Source organism: Lissotriton helveticus, chromosome 1_1, assembly GCF_964261635.1.
Source record: "Lissotriton helveticus chromosome 1_1, aLisHel1.1, whole genome shotgun sequence".
NCBI classification, from domain to species: Eukaryota; Metazoa; Chordata; class Amphibia; order Caudata; family Salamandridae; genus Lissotriton; species Lissotriton helveticus.
Window position 1 is genome coordinate 1780301709 of NC_136057.1, and position 16526 is coordinate 1780318234.

Consider the following 16526-nt stretch of genomic DNA (forward strand, 5'->3'; position numbering starts at 1 on the left):
CTTGACGGTCCCCATACAACGGAACCACCGGTCCGATTGTTACTGGGATCGTTAAGGCTTCAGGACTTGCATTTAGCTGTGACATTTTCCGTATTATCTCAGCTCTCAGATTTCCTAGCGCTTCTCGCTCTTTCTCTTCTAATAACCTGTCCAAAGTGTTTCCATGTAACACCTGCGGGGTTAGAATGGGAGCAAAACTCGGGGCAGTGGGATGTGTCTCACTTGGTCCTCCGCCATAATTAGGTTTCCGAAACAGACTTCCTGTGCCTAGAATTCTCTGATCTTCCTCATCCCGGGACTGTAATCGTGGCATTCCTGAACTCAAGGACCTCACCTCACCTCCGTAGGGGGGATGAGAGCAAAAATCTCCTTCCCGTGAATATCCCGTCTCCCCACCAATTGGTCTCCTTGGGTAAATACTTCTGGTTTCTACGGGTCCTAGATTTTCAGTATAAGGAGGAATTAGATAATCCCCTCCTACACTTGCGGACCTGACCTCCTCCCTTTGTAGAGGTCTCCGGGGAATATCTCCTGCACTCGAAGGTCGGTGTCCCTCATTATAAGGAGGCGGACTTCTCATGCATATGTCATCTAACAATTCGTCATCTGATTCTCCCAGGGGGCCCCAATGTTTGGTCTTTTCTGTTCTTTTCCCCCCCCCCAGGAGGATCTTCTGCTGGCATCATGGGAAACAGTCCCTCAACAATCATACTCTGTCTCCATTGTTTCATCTTTTTGTCTCTGGTTTCTTGTTTCAGTTTTGGGTAATACTTTGTCAGCCCTTTATCCATTCGGGGCTTTTCTCTTTGGAAAGCCTCAATCTCCCATTCCTCTAATGCCTCATACTGCGTTAGTCTCGGTCTGGGATGTAATTCATTCATTCGGGTTCTTAAGTTGAATAAGATCCTACCATTAAAGGTACCTTCTAACGGAAAGGCCATTATTCCGTCGTCTTTTGTGTATTTCACCCAATTTTCTAACCACACACATGTATTGTACCCTCTGTCAAACATCATGAAAGAGGCGGGAGTATTTGGTGGTGGAATAACAATGCCCTCTCTAGTTTGAATCGGCTTGTCCTTTTTGAAGTAATTCTTTACCTTATTTACAAGGGACATTTTTCGCTTATTTCCGTACATAATGCCGTATCTATTAGCCTTCCACTGATCCCTTTCAAAACCTAGGTTTCTTGGATCGGGTCTAGTCTCTGGAGTATACGAGTGCCACATACGATTTCTACGCTTAACTTTGTTTACAAAATTACCTCCAATCAGAATGCGTCTTGCAATTCCGTGCGACCAATGGGGTGCACAAGTTCAAATATTTTCGGCCAATGGGTGCGCGGCCTTTTCGCGAGACAGTTCTCACGCTTCCGCGCTCACCCCTCCTTCACAATTCCAGCCCCGCTACCCGCCCGCTGTTTCTACCAATCCCAGCGCGGCTTGGAGTGACGTCAGAGACGCTTCGCGACTGCCTCCCTCCCTTCACAAGGTAACGGAAACTTTCTTTCTTTCTAAAGTGCTAGTACTTGGTTATTTTACGACGAATACACATTCGCCACAGTGCTCAAGTGTCTAGACAGAAAAGAGTTGTTTTACTGCAAGTAAACTACTTCCATTTACTTTTCACACACTACGGGTAGATCTCTTCCGCCTACCCTTCACTCTAGCATCAGTGAACCTGTTACTTCCCTAGACCCATCCACTCTTTCCGGGATATATCCGAGTCTAAGGTTTCCCAGCGGACCCCTTTGCTTTCACCCAAGCTCCGATGAACCTGCTACTCTTCCGATGTGACCCTTATTAGGTTACGCCACTATGGGAATTTTGCCAATGAACCTCGTTACTAACATTTATTCACACATGTATTCAGAAAAAAACCCTAGTTAGTGCTTCTGGTTCTACCTAACCTGCACCTAACTTTCCTTGAGCCTGCGACCTCAAGGCAAATGGATTCTATTCACCACTTTGCCATTCAATTCCCCGGGGAGTTCCGACAACACTTAACAAAGCGGTTTACATACGCATGGATTAATACATATAACAATATAAGAACAAGAATAAAAATGTTAAAACAATTCATAAAATTTAAAAGCAACACATCTCAAAGGAGTGATCAATTCCTCGAAACGGCCGCTCTTGTAGCAGCAATAATATACTAGCAGCTACCGACTTGACTTAGCCTAACTAGTCCTACCTAACCTTTAACTATTCCCTAACCATAACTCTGCTACCAGAAAATTACTGATAGAGCGCGCGGGTCACCCGACCAATAATTTCGCCACTTCTGGCTTCGGGCCCATATATTTCAAATCACCATATACATTGATCGGATGACCTCACGGTCTGCTATCAGATATTTGTGAGTTCCTTTTGTTATTCTTCAGCGTACCCGACTTACCATCCACCGACGCGGGTACCTATGACCACAATGGATCAGGGAGCTAGCTGTAAAAGGAAAGGCAGCAAAATACAAACTCAACAAATAACATTCAATAATCTTTGTAAAATAACCACGGACAACTGGAAGTTTTAAAGTCTTTATCTAATTTAGTAAAATTCAGAGAGTATCAAATTCACAGTAATTAAGCAATCGATAATCAGAATAACAGAAAGTACATAGCTGAATAGCAAATAAGTCAGTGCAACCATTTATAAACTAATGGAACCAGGACACACTTAATATGGAGGATCAGGATTTAGAACGTTTAAGATGAATCACTAAAGATGGGATAGGCTTCGATTAGGACTAGTATTCTAGAATTATCTCAGAGAACAATGAGACAGGAGTTCGGGACATTTATATCTATAGGGGAGTCTATGAAGAGAGACACGCTATGCTTTAAGGCAAAAGTTCTTTAGACAGTTTAAATAAGGAGGTTCTAGACCATATCAGGAAATAACAAACTGCAATGCAAAATATAATTTCTAACAGGTAGGATAACATAGGAACACGTTACGAAACAAATGCAAATGACTTTATGATTCAATGGTTGCGAAAAAGCATGGAAAATTAACATATGCAAAGGTATGTCTTTATTGAAGCAAAAGACAAAAATTCAGAAAGGTGCAAGGTTCAGAGTTTTCAGAGTGATATTTACCTAGACTGGTGTGGAAACCAAACCCTGGCCACGGGTCAGTTAAGGACAGGAAACCCTCAAGGAAGGATACCCCTCAATGGACAGCAGGTGCAGAATGGACACCCAGGACAGGACAGGACAGGAAACCCCCCAGATTAGGAATCAGGACAGGACCTCTCGGACAGGACCCTCAGGACAGGACCAGCACCCGCAGTTCGGAAGCAACGCCTGCGCTCCACCCTCTCTGCAGCTATCAATCAGGACCCCGATTGGGTCAGCGAACTCCCAGCAAAGTGCTCCGCCAGCACTTTAAGGTTTAGTAAAACCTTAGTCTATGGTCAAATTTCGGACAGAGTGCTCCGCAGCTCTCTGTATCTTCAGTCACCTATTGAGTGCGTTGGGTCAGTGACAGGTCAGCTAAACCAGACAAGTCGGACAATTTCCCTAAGTGAACCCAGGGTAGATATACTGTTTTGGGACGGTGTACCACCCCCCAATGTTGCAAAGTGTCAGAATCCCTCAATTTGGATTGGTCCTAAGGTAGGGTTTGGGTAACACACCAATCAGAATAGACTATTTGGAGGCCTACTTTGCATCTCTGGGTACCGCCTAGCGAGATTGGGGTTCCCATGGGAAGCTGTACAGCAAACAATATCACAACACACAATGTATCATATAAGGAGCAACTTTCTCCATTCTCGTAGGGCAGAGGTGGCTTTCCCATGAGCATCTCGACTGTGGCTGCCAGCTGGCTGAGTTCCACTGTCCAATGTTGCCACCTTTCAGTGCACCACGAGTATGCGCAGAAGGGACCTTCAATATGGCTCCCAACCGGTTCGGGCCCCCATTCCCCGCAGTACATGAAAAGTAAGCGAGAACAAATTAATACATAGAAATAAATGAATGCATTACATGTCATAATTTTGTACTTTATTCTTATCACTATAAAAATATACTATGCAATTAGAAATTAGCAACATATACACTGTCACAAGAGCAACTGCACGAGCAGTACCACGTTATTGCCAAAGCTGCGTATTACGCATGCGCACCCTTTCCCACCAAACTTATAACTACGTCAGGTCACGTGAGTGTGACTGACGCATGCGCAGAAGCAATTTTCCAATCGGCGGCCATGTTTAGGAACACGGATTAGTTGTATTAGAAATACACGTACGCAAGCTTCCTCTACCTCGTTCGAATATAAAAATAAAAGATTAGTAAGACGTACAAATTTTATTAATTGATTACACACGGGCGAGGTTCATGACTCGAGCAAGTCGCGATGCGAAGCTTGCTCTATCAGTAGTATTGCTACCACGTCACGAGAAGGAGTTTGTTTCCTGAATACATTAGATCTCTAGGGTGCTAAGGAGAATTGTCTTGCCCTAGAAACCACACACCCTATTCACAGCAGTGGTGTTGCCAGGAGTTCAACCTATGGTAGCTATAAGATTAACCTGCAGGGTGTGAGCCCTTCTGATATACCTGTCTGCCAATTACAGGTGTTTCCAAAGTTGGTGGTGGAATTTGGCTGGTATTAAGTCAAAGCTGGTAGACCATGAGTGGATGCCATATATTGTTGACTGCGAAGTCTGCTTGTTCCAAGAGACCTGGGCCACCGAAAATGTGTACATAAATGGGTTCACTTCTATCAGTTTGGAAGCTCAACCCCTAGAGAAGGTAGAGTGCCCTGATTTAATGGGGATTATTGTTACACCCCCTTCCCTTCGGGCATTCAGCTGGCACTCATAAATGCCTATGTAAGATCAACCTTGGCCAGCAAAGCGTCATCCAGGACGAGGTCCTAGAATCTATCTATTCAAATATAAAGAGAGTTCTTGAATGAGATTTCAATACCTCCTATAAACCCTCTTCAAACATCAAGGAGTTAAACATTTAAGTAGGATGGGATGTGGAGTTATCCCTCCCTGACGGGTAACTCTCTGAGTAATTTCTCTTGCACTGCTCCTAAATTAGCATATGTGATGGTTGGCAGAGGATAAAGAGCATGCAAAGGATTTACTATCTCAGATCCAGAGAGAGCAGCCACTTGTAAGAGAGGCTCTCTAGCCAGTGTCCTCAATTATGTCCTCCTGGATGTGAGATTGTGGCCTTTACTGGTCAATATGAGAGTGAATCCGCGTTGGCCTAGGGATGTTTGTTATACCGTAGTCCTGGAGCTAATTCTGTCTTATAATTGTCGTTATGTTTCCTGGCCTAATGTGAAGTCTAACTAAAGGTTGTATTCAGAGATATATGGCCAGGTGTAACTATGACCTAACTGAGTAAAGCTAAAAAGAACTGGGACGATAAAAATCTGGCACATTATTCTCTATAGCTGCTAAAATGAAATACAGCAGGTTGTTTTGGCATATAGCAGCACAGTCTGACACTGAAAATGTGAGAACTTATCACCATCATATTCAACCAGATAGTTGGGTTTCCCATTTCTCCAAACTATGCGCTGATGACAATTCTAGTGACTCTTCCTTAAGTTCTGATCAGGCAGCCCCTATCAAGGTGCCACCCGTAGTCTGTGCAGAGGACGCTGGCTCAGTTTTTTTCAGCCTTGAAGATACAGCTACATCTATTGACTCTCTAAAATCAGCAAAGGCCCTTGGGCTTGATAAAATTCCTGGTGATTTTATATGAAACAGAGCCCCTAGTTTAAACTAGCTCTATAAACATATTGTCCCATGTCATCTTGGCTGGTGGGTAGATCCCCGATTCTTGGAGAGCAGCCAAAATTATTGCTATATACAAGAAGGGCGATGCTGGTGCCCCCTATAATTAAATGCCAATCGGTCTTATTGACAACTTACAAAAGATTTTTGCAAGGCTAGTCCTGGCAAACTTCTGGATTAGTTGGAAGATGTGAAATTTCTGTCACCACTTCAGGCAGGTTTTTTCCAAAGACCTGCACCCCTGACCAGATTTTCAGGCTTGCCTCCCTTTACTGGAAATGTGCTCTATTATCTAAACAAACGCTCCTTGTGGCTTTTGTTGCCCTTCGAGCCGCTTCAATCTTATTCAATATAATAACTTGTGGCGTGCCTTGGCTAACCCGGGGAACCTGCTTCAGCTCCTGGTAAAACTCCATCCAAAGAACTTTGCACAAGTTCACTGTGGCTGTAAGGAAGAATTAACAAAATGCATCCCTATCAAACAATGCGTGTATCAAGGGTGCCTTGTACCTTTTATATAAACGATGTAGTGGAAGTATTGCTGGGCTGTAGAAATGACTCAACCATTTTGAACAAAAGAAAGGTTCCCATTCTTTTGTTCGCAGATGATTCACTCTCATCTCCAAAACAACTGTGGGACTCCAGCTTCTGATAAACAAGCCTCTGGGGTTCTGTACATCTAGGGGTCTGGAGCTTAACGTAAATAAAACCAAGTACATGGTTTTTGGAACAGGTAGGGTTAAGAATTCGATCATCCATGTTGGTGGTGAAGTACTCAAGAGGGTACACAATTTCGATTAATTAGGGGTAAAATTAATTGAAAAATTCATATGGGATGCACAGCTTACTGAGAACACGTTGCTAATTGAGCATAGATCTAGTGCTATTATAAGATTGTGTAAAAGAACGTGCTTACGCTCCATATCACCGGCCCCAGACATTTATTGGGCAAAGGCACAAAGTGCTGCACTCTATAGTGCCCAAGTCTGGGGTTGCATTGACTCTCTTCACCTGGCTACTGCTGAGAACAATTTTGTGTGGAAGCTGGTCTCCATACCGAGTAGCTCCCGTTGTTTTTCTCTCTTTTTTGGGCTAGGACTCAAGAGAATAACTACCCTGGCTACACTTAAACCTCTTCAATATTGGGTCTGCCTTTGGTCCACACCCGAACTCAGTGACTATAGGGAGTCCCTTAGGGACCTAGTTAACACCATTAATGAGAAGAGAGTACTGTGGATTAAATTCTTCTCTGACTGGTTGCATAAATTGGGTTTACAGAGATTGTGGTATGAGCTGTACTCCCTTTGTAAAGCGGAGCTTAATGGCTTGAAATATCTCTACTGGGCATACATTCATGAACAATCTACAAATAATGGGGCTAGGCGCCAGTTGACCAACAAGTTCCTAGAGCATAAGCTTTACCTCTGTTTTGAGCCATTCCTGGACATAATATCTCCGCCATTAGCTAAAAGTCTGTACGTTCGCTTTCGGCTAGGCACTCTCCTGTTGGGATCATTTACACACACATGGGAAAAAAGAGCTGGCTGCTAGCCTGTACCCTCCTTGTGGCCTGGATTCTGTAACTCAGATGCACATATTGTTTTTTTTTTTTGCCCGGAGTATCTTGGGTCCCGTTGGAAATGGATCCGACCAATTTGTTTGAATCTGGGGGTAACTCGGTATCTTATAGCTCAGAGAATCTTAAAGAGTGCTACATATCCTCTAATTGTTTTTGCTGTCAGCAGTTCTTTGCTGAATGTCTAGTACAAACTCAGCAAACTTCTGCTAGTAGAGATTCTATGATGTTTAGATTATATTTCATTTTACTATGACTTGTATGCGGTGTACATTTGTGTTTATAGTGGAATAAGTTTTGCATCTGGCATAAAGTTTTATAATGCTTTTGCACTGTCACTTTTCAAGTTAGATCCCTTTTGTATAACATGATTATCATATTCTCAAACGTCTGTCAATCAATCAATCATATCATTTGTAAAGCGCACTACTCACCTGTCAGGGTCTCGGCGCTGGGGTGGGGAATGCTGCTACTACTCGAAAAGCCAGGTCTTGAGGAGTGTTCTGAAGGTCAGCAGGTCTTGGGTCTGCCATAGGTGGATGGGGAGGGTGTTCTAGGTCTTGGCGGCAAGTTGAGAGAACGATCTGCCACCGGAGGTCGCTCTTCGGAAGCAGGGGACTGTGGCGAGGGCGAGGTCGGCGGAGCGGAGCTGGCGGGTGGGGGTGTCGAAGCTGAGTCGTCTGTTGAGGTACATTGGTCCGGTGTTGTGGAGTGCCTTGTGTGCATGAGTGAGGAGCTTGAAGGTTATTCTCTTGTTGACCGGGAGCAGGTGCAGGTCTCTCAGGTGGGGTGTGATGCGGCTGCGGCGGGGGATGTCGAGGATCAGGCGTGCACAGGCGTTCTGGATGCATTGGAGTCATCTCAGGAGTTTGGCCGAGGGTCCTGCGTAGTGGATGTTTCCGTAGTCCAACCTGCTGCTGACGAGGGCCTGGGTGACCGTTCTTCTCGTTTCAGTGGGGATCCTGTGGAGCATTCGGAGGGTGTTGAAGCAGGAGGAGGAGACGGCGTTGACCTGTTTAGTCATGGAGAGGGTGGAGTCAAGGATGACCCCTAGGTTGCGTGCGTGGTCGGTGGGTGTTGGAGCGGTTCCCAGTGCGGTCGGCCAGCAGGAGTCGTCCCAGGCCAAAAGGGTGGATCCGAGGATGAGGACCTCCGTCTTGTCCGAGTTCAGCTTCAGTCGGCTGTTCCGCATCCATTCAGCGACAGCCTTCATTCCTTCGTAAAAGTTGGTTTTGGCGGTGTGGGGGGCCTTGGTGAGGGAGAGGATCAGCTGGGTGTCATCGGCATAGGAGATGATGTTGAGGTCGTCCGGAAGGGCGACGTGAGCGAGCGGTGCCATGTAGATGTTAAACAGAGTTGGGCTGAGGGATGAGCTCTGGGGTACGCCAGAGATGATATCAGTGGCTTCGGAGCTGAATGGGGGAAGGCGGACGCTCTGTGTTTTGCCAGAGAGGAAGGAGGTGGTCCAGTCCAGGGCCTTCTCTTGGATCCCGGCGTTCTGGAGGCGTGTTCGTAGTGTGTGGTGGCAGACCGTGTCAAAGGTGGCTGACAGGTCCAGGAGGATGAGGGCTGCCATTTCTCCGTTGTCCAGCAGGGACTTGATGTCATCGGTGGCGGCGATGAGGGCAGTCTCGGTGCTGTGGTTGCTGCGGAACCCGGACTGGGAAGGGTCCAGGATGTTGTTCTCCTCGAGGTAGCGGGTTAGTTGTTCGTTGAAGGTCTTCTCGATGACCCTTGCCGGGAACAGGAGCAGGGAGATGGGACGGAAGTTCTTGAGGTCCTTGGGGTCCGCCTTGGGTTTCTTGAGTAAGGCGTTGATCTCGGCGTGCTTCCAGCTCTCCGGGAAGGTTGCTGTCTCGAAGGAGGTGTTGATGACTTTCCAGAGATGGGGTGCGATGGATGTGCTGGCTTTGTTGAAGATGTGGTGTGGGCATGGGTCTGACGGAGATCCAGAGTGGATGGTGTTCATGATCTTGATGGTGTCATCATCATTAATGTTGGTCCAGGAGAGCAGGCAGTTGGTGCGGATGGTGGTCGTGGGGGCAGAGGTCTCAGTGGTTGTCGGGGCGGTGGTGGCATTGAAGCTGTCTTGAATGTCTGCGATCTTGCGGTGGAAGATGGTGGCCAGCGAGTCGCACAGGTCTTGCGAGGGTGGCACGTCATTTGTGTTGGAGCTGGGGTTGGAGAGTTCCTTCACGATGTTGAAGAGCTCTTTGCTGTTGTGTGCGTTGTTTTTTAGGCGATTTTTGAAGGAGGCCCTTTTGGTGGATCTGATGGGGTGATGGTGTCTGCGGGTGGCGTTCTTGTGGGCTGCATGGCTGTCCGGTGTTCGTTCACTGAGCCAGATCTTCTTCAGCTTTCTGTGTACCTATCATGAATTTTAGGGTAGTATGAATAGTTTTTAAAGTTATACATTCAAGCAGAATGTAATTGATTAATATATTTTTATTCAAATGGAATGTAATTGTTTGTATATTTTGTACATTTGTTTATGTATACTTTGATGGTCCTTGGTTAACTCAATAAAGTATTAATATTATTATTATTATTAAGTATCTCTTATGCAAGTTCGTTTTTGTATTATGATAGTTAAATCTTCAGCTTGGGGGATCAGTAAAATATCAACTTTATCTTGATTAGCCTAACCTAATTTTTCAATCCTGTGAGGCTTGTCCTTCTTTTCTCGATAAAATGATTTCTTATACCGATTTAAAACAGATGGTGAGTTTACCTTTTTTCCTGGTAACACTAGCACCACAGATGAGCCATCTTTGCATATGCACTACAGCATTACGTTGCTGAAACAATTAAAACATATCCTTTACGATTCCTTGCTGAGGCGAGTGCCTGTTTATAAAGAGATTAAAGCTTCTTGAATAGTCTTTTATATGAGTGGTATGAGCGTGTAGGAAAGTGTTTCTTTTTGTATGTTCACCCTCACTTTTTGCTCCAAATGCTGATGGTTAAGACTCTGATAGTGCACTGGAGTCTGCTGCCCAGACCACAGTGCCTGTGCTCTCTCCCAAAACTATTATTTTTGATTTGGTAATCCCAAATTTACAAAAGCTCTACCCCTTTTTAAGTCCCTAGCATATGGTATCAGAGGTACCCTGGACATAGGTGGTAAAGGGGTCCCAGGGCTGAAGCACGAGATTGTGCCACCCTGGGCGACCAATGTAACCTACTGACAGCAGGCCTGCCACTGCAGGCTGCAGGAGATTTGCAAACTGTTCCAGCTTGACTGTGACCATATCATGTATGACACAGTTGCCTACACTGCCTGTAATGTATATAAGGCCTCCTCAGCCCAGGAGGCAGGTTGCATTACATTTAAGGTGTGAACATGTAAGTGCAAGCCTATATGCCTGTATAGTGGCATTAACCTTTGGAAACCACTTTATGTGTTAGCAGTCCATAGGATTACATGGGCTGCCAACCGGACACCCTCTAGATTGGCAGCTCAATTATGGTACCACTAAAATAAGTCATGGTTGGTATTAAACAATGGGCTTTCTCACCCCTGACACAATTATTGTGACCTGGGTGACGTGACATGCTCCCAGAGGGCACCTTAGAGGTTACCCCATGCTTGACCCCAGCTTTACTGTGTTCTGGCTGACCAGTCCACATATTCCTGCACCTGCTTGCTGCCAAGGCAAGATTCAGACCTCTTGCCAGGCAGTGTGATCACTCCCAGCAGTCAGAGACAAAACCTGGGCAGGTTGGAGGTCACACCTCCGTCCTCCACAGATTTCTAATGAATAGGCACATCAGAGCGGTGAGCTTCAAAGGCTGCACCACCTCTGATATGTATATGGGCTGCCCCAGTGAAAAGGAAACAGCTCTCCCATTGCCCCAGGCACGCTTGCAACTGGGCAAGGCGGGGAATCAGCTATGTAGGAGGTGTACACCCCCAGGAAGGATGGCCACATCTCTAGGGTGGGCAGCCTGGTGTCTACACCTACAATTGAATTCGGCCATCTTTAGCAGGGTAGAAATAGTGAGCTCTGAGTAGGTGACCTACACCCCCTGACACCTGAACCTCTGAACAGTTTACTTCAAAGAAGGACCAAGAGGAGCCCTGTGTCGCTGACAATAGGACCTTGCCCACCAGCACAAAGAAGAAAAGGAATAATTTGTCCATGAGGCAACAGACTTGGAACTGAGTGAACAACCCTCGTCCTTGGCCAAAGTTCAACACTCCCGAAGAGAGGGACCCTTGTGGCAACCTAAAGCACCCTCAGTCTCCCCTGGACTAGTGGCACTAGCACCTACAAGCTACAGGAAAAAAGTATCACCGGATCTAAAGACTTGCTGTCCATCGGGCCTTCTGAGGGATCGTTCAAATCCAGGTGGTCCAGTCCATTGTGGGAGTTGTAGGCTCGCCTGCCCCGAAGTCTCAGGTCGCTAAGTTACTCCCCTGGACCCAGTGAAGTTCTCAAAGCTTTTTGTTATGCTTACTCCTGCCAAAGCTTGTTGGTCTCCAGCCCAGTAACGGACCCGAACACTGTACGCTGCAGCTACAGAGAGCATTGTGCAACCATCATCTGGCGTCAGCAGCGCTGTAGCTGTTGGGCTTTCACATTTGGTTTCTTGCAGCACTGTGTAAGTGGTAAAAACAACACCACCTCCGGTTCCAGTTCAGCACTAAGGACAGTCAGAACAACTCTGCACCCGGACTCCATGGGTAGGTAAAATTTATCTGACTGTTGTGACCTGGTCCTGGGGCTCGCATGACCTTATCCCTATAAGGATTCCAAGTAACTCGACCTGCAAGCGACCGATTGTCACTAGTGGATTTTGCAATTGACCGCAATATTATTTTGTCTATGTATTTTACTGCACTGATTATTGCTTAAAAGATATCGAACTACGATTATTTGTATGATATCTTGTTCTTGTTGGTGTCTAAATTAAGATAAAAATACACTCATTTTTTATAAATTGGTGTCAGATTTCTCTTGAGGCATGTCAATTACCTATCGTCCATGTTGCTACTCTGAAATGCTTAACACGTCCTTCTACTAAAGCTTGACTGCTCTTTGGTACTTTACCAGGACAGAGCTAAGGATTTATTAGTGTGAATCCAATTACCATCTTCACGGTATTGTGATAATATTACATTGTATGGCCACCCAGCCATACCACATAATTTTCCACTTTCCTATAGAGCTCACTAAAGGATGCCATCAAGAATCTATTATGTCAGGATGTGCTTGTTGTCATTTCCTTAGCCACTACACTGGCACTGGCTACACTCCTAACCTTTGTGAATGATTAGCCCATGCTCAAGAAGGTAATTAATCTTACCTATACTTGTAGTACAGGAAAAAAGTTTTTACCATATGCGGCTAGATGACATTTGTAATCTACTCCATGTGATTACTAATAGTCCCACATTACCAAAGATCTGGCAGTGGAGGCGGACATTTTGCTGTGTTTGACCGTAAATTCTCTTCTCTGCTACGTAGCCTTGTCAAACTCACGTTTGAAGTTCCATCCTGTATCCTGCTACTTTGGCATGCTTTGTATAAACTGATGAGGCATTTCATACTGTTCTCTTGTACACAGTATTGCTGGTCAATAATTACTTCCTTTGTTTTTGTTCTAGCTCCTAAAAGTCGCCTGCAGAACCGCCTCCTTTTCCACTTGGCACACAAGGTACACCATGCTCTCCAGTCCTGCTCCATCCTCTATCTTGGTTTTAAATGACTTGCCTCACTTTGTTGGGATCTGTGCCACTTTCGATTCTTCCTTTCGTTTTAATCGTCAAGCCCATGCAACACTAAAAGCAACAGGCGTGTAATCTTGTGTCAGTGAGCAGAGTCCTTTCAGCCCTAGGAGCAGAGCTACTGAAATTACATAGCAACAGAGGATCAAATTCAGTTGTAGAATCGAACAAATTGCATTGTAAGAAATGTCAAAATTGGGCGGCTTTATGTGACACATTCATTAGCAATATTACTTTGCTATTTTGAGTTTTTAACTCCCAATATTGTCAGGGCAACAGCTTTACCCCCTTAGTACCAGTTTAACCTCCATATACAGCAATCAGCAACTAAAACACCAGCTAATCTTTGTAAAAATTCTGCCGGTGCATAGTATTACATTTGGCACACTTTTCTTTTCAGAACATCTAGTAACTTTTGATCCATTTGAAATAGAAACATTTATTTAATCTGCAAATTATGCAGCAGATGTATTATGTGGCAAGTGTGGTAAACCAAAAATGCAGAGGATGAAGAATCCAATATTCCAGTAACCTTGCCTATTGGAGACAGGCTTGTATCCCCTCTGTCTGTCCTCCGAGCCTGTCCGACCCTGGGCAGTGGCTTTCTTTGTACCTCTTTGCCTGTCCCCTAAGCCTACTTGCCCTCAAGGTGACTGCCTTTGTTGCCCTTGGGTGAGTGTCTGAAAAGTTTCGGCACTCCATCCATCATCTCCTTGTGTTTGCTTTGCTCACCCTAAGTTGGCAGAGTATGCCTAGACGTGGGTCCCTTGCTCACCTTGCCACTGGATTCAAGCTAGCCTGGCTGATGAGGGCTGTTACCCAGAAACTGGTCCCAGGATGCTTGTTTCCGGTTCAGAGAAGGCCTGGCTTGGCAGTTCGGGCTGGACTATTCCCATGAGGCACAGACTGATTTGCATATAGTTGGGTCTGAACTGAGGTGGCGAAGAGAGCTAAAGGATGATGGTGGTTTCAACCCAGATCTGTGACTGGGGGTGAGTGTCTGAAAAGTTTCAGCACTTCGTCCATCATCTCCTTGTCATTCCCAGGAGTCCATCAAGCCATAAAGGTGACTGCCACGTAACCTTCTGCCAATCACCTGAGCAAATCCAGTCTTAAATGCAACTAATTGTGTAAGCCTGTATTGACTTTTGGAAGTGACAGTCCTCAGGGTTTATAGAAGGTTAAGGTTCATTCAGCTTTAGGGGTCAACACAAATCTTTGTGGTGTACAACACATTACATTGGCAGTACTGGCTGAAAAGGTCTGCTTTCTTCAGACAGATGAGTGATGGTGCTCTGGCTTCTGCATATACGTTCTTGGCAGATAACTATATTCTGTGTGTGCTTGTGCTTCTGGACCTCTCCAGATTCCCCTCTTATTAGTTTTAGTGGGGACTCAGTGCCTCACCCACTATATTCACTGACCTCTTCCTCTTTTTTTCTCCTCAGTTCAACGATGAGAAGAAGTTGATGACCTATCACCAGAGCCTGCAAGATATCACTGAGGACCAACTGAGCTTGGCGTCAATCCACTATATGAGATCTCACTACCAAGAGGCCATCGACATATACAAACGAATACTGCTGGACAACCGGTGTGTACTGCACTGTAAAAACCTCTGTGACTATTACCTTCCTCATGCTTTCTGTTGAGTTCCAGTTTGCCTCCAGTGAACCCCCTCCCAGATCTCCTAGTACACCATGACATAACTAGATGTGCACAAGGAAGCCCTTGAAAATGAAAGGGCCAGTCTCGCAAAATGACAAGCATTGGCATAGCCAATAGTTCTTGCCATTGGGACCTTATAACTGTTTAGCCATGCAGCACATTATCCTGGTCTGTGTAATGATCGAAGAGTGGTTTAGCAATACGGAGATAGCAGTCAATTATACAAACACATTCCCAGCATGCATCGCAATGAATATGCCTCTTTTTTCCACTTTTCCTCACCCTGCATGTTGTTACAACACCGTGTTGTTACAACGCATACCATTACCCCAAGTCGTAACAACAACTTGCGGAGGGGGGCACTGGATGTTGGAATGGTATCATTTACTAATTTACTATTCCAACTCCAGTCTGTGCGGACAGTAGGGTAGGTGTTGGATTTTAAATCAAACACCTTCTCCCCAAGGGTAATGGTATGCATTGTTTACCCATCGCAATGCATGACCTGCTCATAAAAGGGAATGGTAATTAAGGTAAAATTGTATATGGCCTAAACAGCCTTCCATGATGTTGCTCACTTGCTGTTGTACTTAGATGAAGCTATTCAGACCTCTGTACGTGGAATTCACAACTTTAAAGCCAATGTATCAATGCTACCAGAGCTGAATAAAAATCTAGAGATTTTACAGGTGGAAGTGTGAGCATGGCAGAGGTAGGAGAGACATTCCTGGCTACATCTGTGCTGGAGGAAGAGTGAGAAAGGCAGGAGAGAAAGCCTGGTTACACTGACTAGGTGCAGGGAGTGGGGGGGGGGAGGAGTGAGAAGTTCAGGGACATGCAGGAGAGACAGCCTCGCTACATTGGCCTGTGCAGGGAGCAGAGAGAAAGCGATATGAGCAGGGACAGACATGAGCCAGGAGAGACAGCCTGCCTACACTGGCCTGTGAAGGGAGTGGGGAGAGGAGTGAGCAGTGCAGGGACATGCTGGAGCAGGAGAATGGCTATGTGAATACCAGTGCTGCATGGCAACATGCCCTGGCTAGTTTACCAGTATCAAATAACCCTAATCACAGGCCTTCTCCACTCATTACACACCACTTGACTAGATCCTACATGGCCTTCCTCTGGAGGTCGAACATCCATCACCGCTCCACATCCACATTAGTTTATATCCATGCTTGAGCCTAGGGGCAGCGGAAACAACCCAAAGAAAGGGATGTGATCTATTGAACAGACTGCTGGTTGCAGTTCTAATCCCAGCTTCAAGTCTTGGCAATACTGGGTGATCCTCAAACAATCACTGCATCTCACTGCTCAGCCAAAGCTGACCGCACTTTGAAACAGTCTAAACACTGGTATCAAGCATTAGAAACATGGGCACAACTGACTGTAAATTCACCCCAAAACGGCCCTAATTCAGGGCAAATCCCTGCAACAAGAGGCTCCAGAACTTTGTGTTTGTAAATTGTCAGCAGAAATTGGTTCAGAGGTTCTTTACCATTGCAACCAAATGAGTGCCTGGCTCTCTGACCTCATTTTGAACATGAATCAAAGTAGGGTTAAGTAATTTAAGCTATTGATTGAATACATTAATGGAAATAGCTTACTGTTTGATTAAACATATGTTTAGCAGTCATACTCTTGCAAGTAGGAAGTTTCCCGTTCTTTTTAAAAACATATTTGGCTTTTGACTAATTTATAATGAACAACAATATGAATGAGGTGCTTGTGGATAAAGCAATTAATTGGGAGGAGCCAGCACGCCATGAAGATTCTTCATTGTTG

The 16526-nt window shown here is 45.4% G+C and overlaps 1 protein-coding gene across 4 annotated transcripts in view; it reads left to right on the forward strand.

Annotated features, from left to right (window-relative positions):
* The window catches only part of IFT56 (intraflagellar transport 56), a 357694-nt gene that overhangs the window by 112178 nt on the left and 228990 nt on the right, over nucleotides 1–16526 (forward strand). For all 4 annotated transcript variants that reach the window (XR_013594114.1, XM_078640297.1, XM_078640309.1 and 1 more), the window contains exons 5-6: nucleotides 12954–13003; nucleotides 14522–14667. Coding sequence is in view for 3 of the 4 variants with exons in the window: in XM_078640297.1 (XP_078496423.1) it covers nucleotides 12954–13003; nucleotides 14522–14667 (196 nt within the window). In the remaining variant the exon portion in view is untranslated. The remainder of the gene's footprint in view (nucleotides 1–12953; nucleotides 13004–14521; nucleotides 14668–16526) is intronic.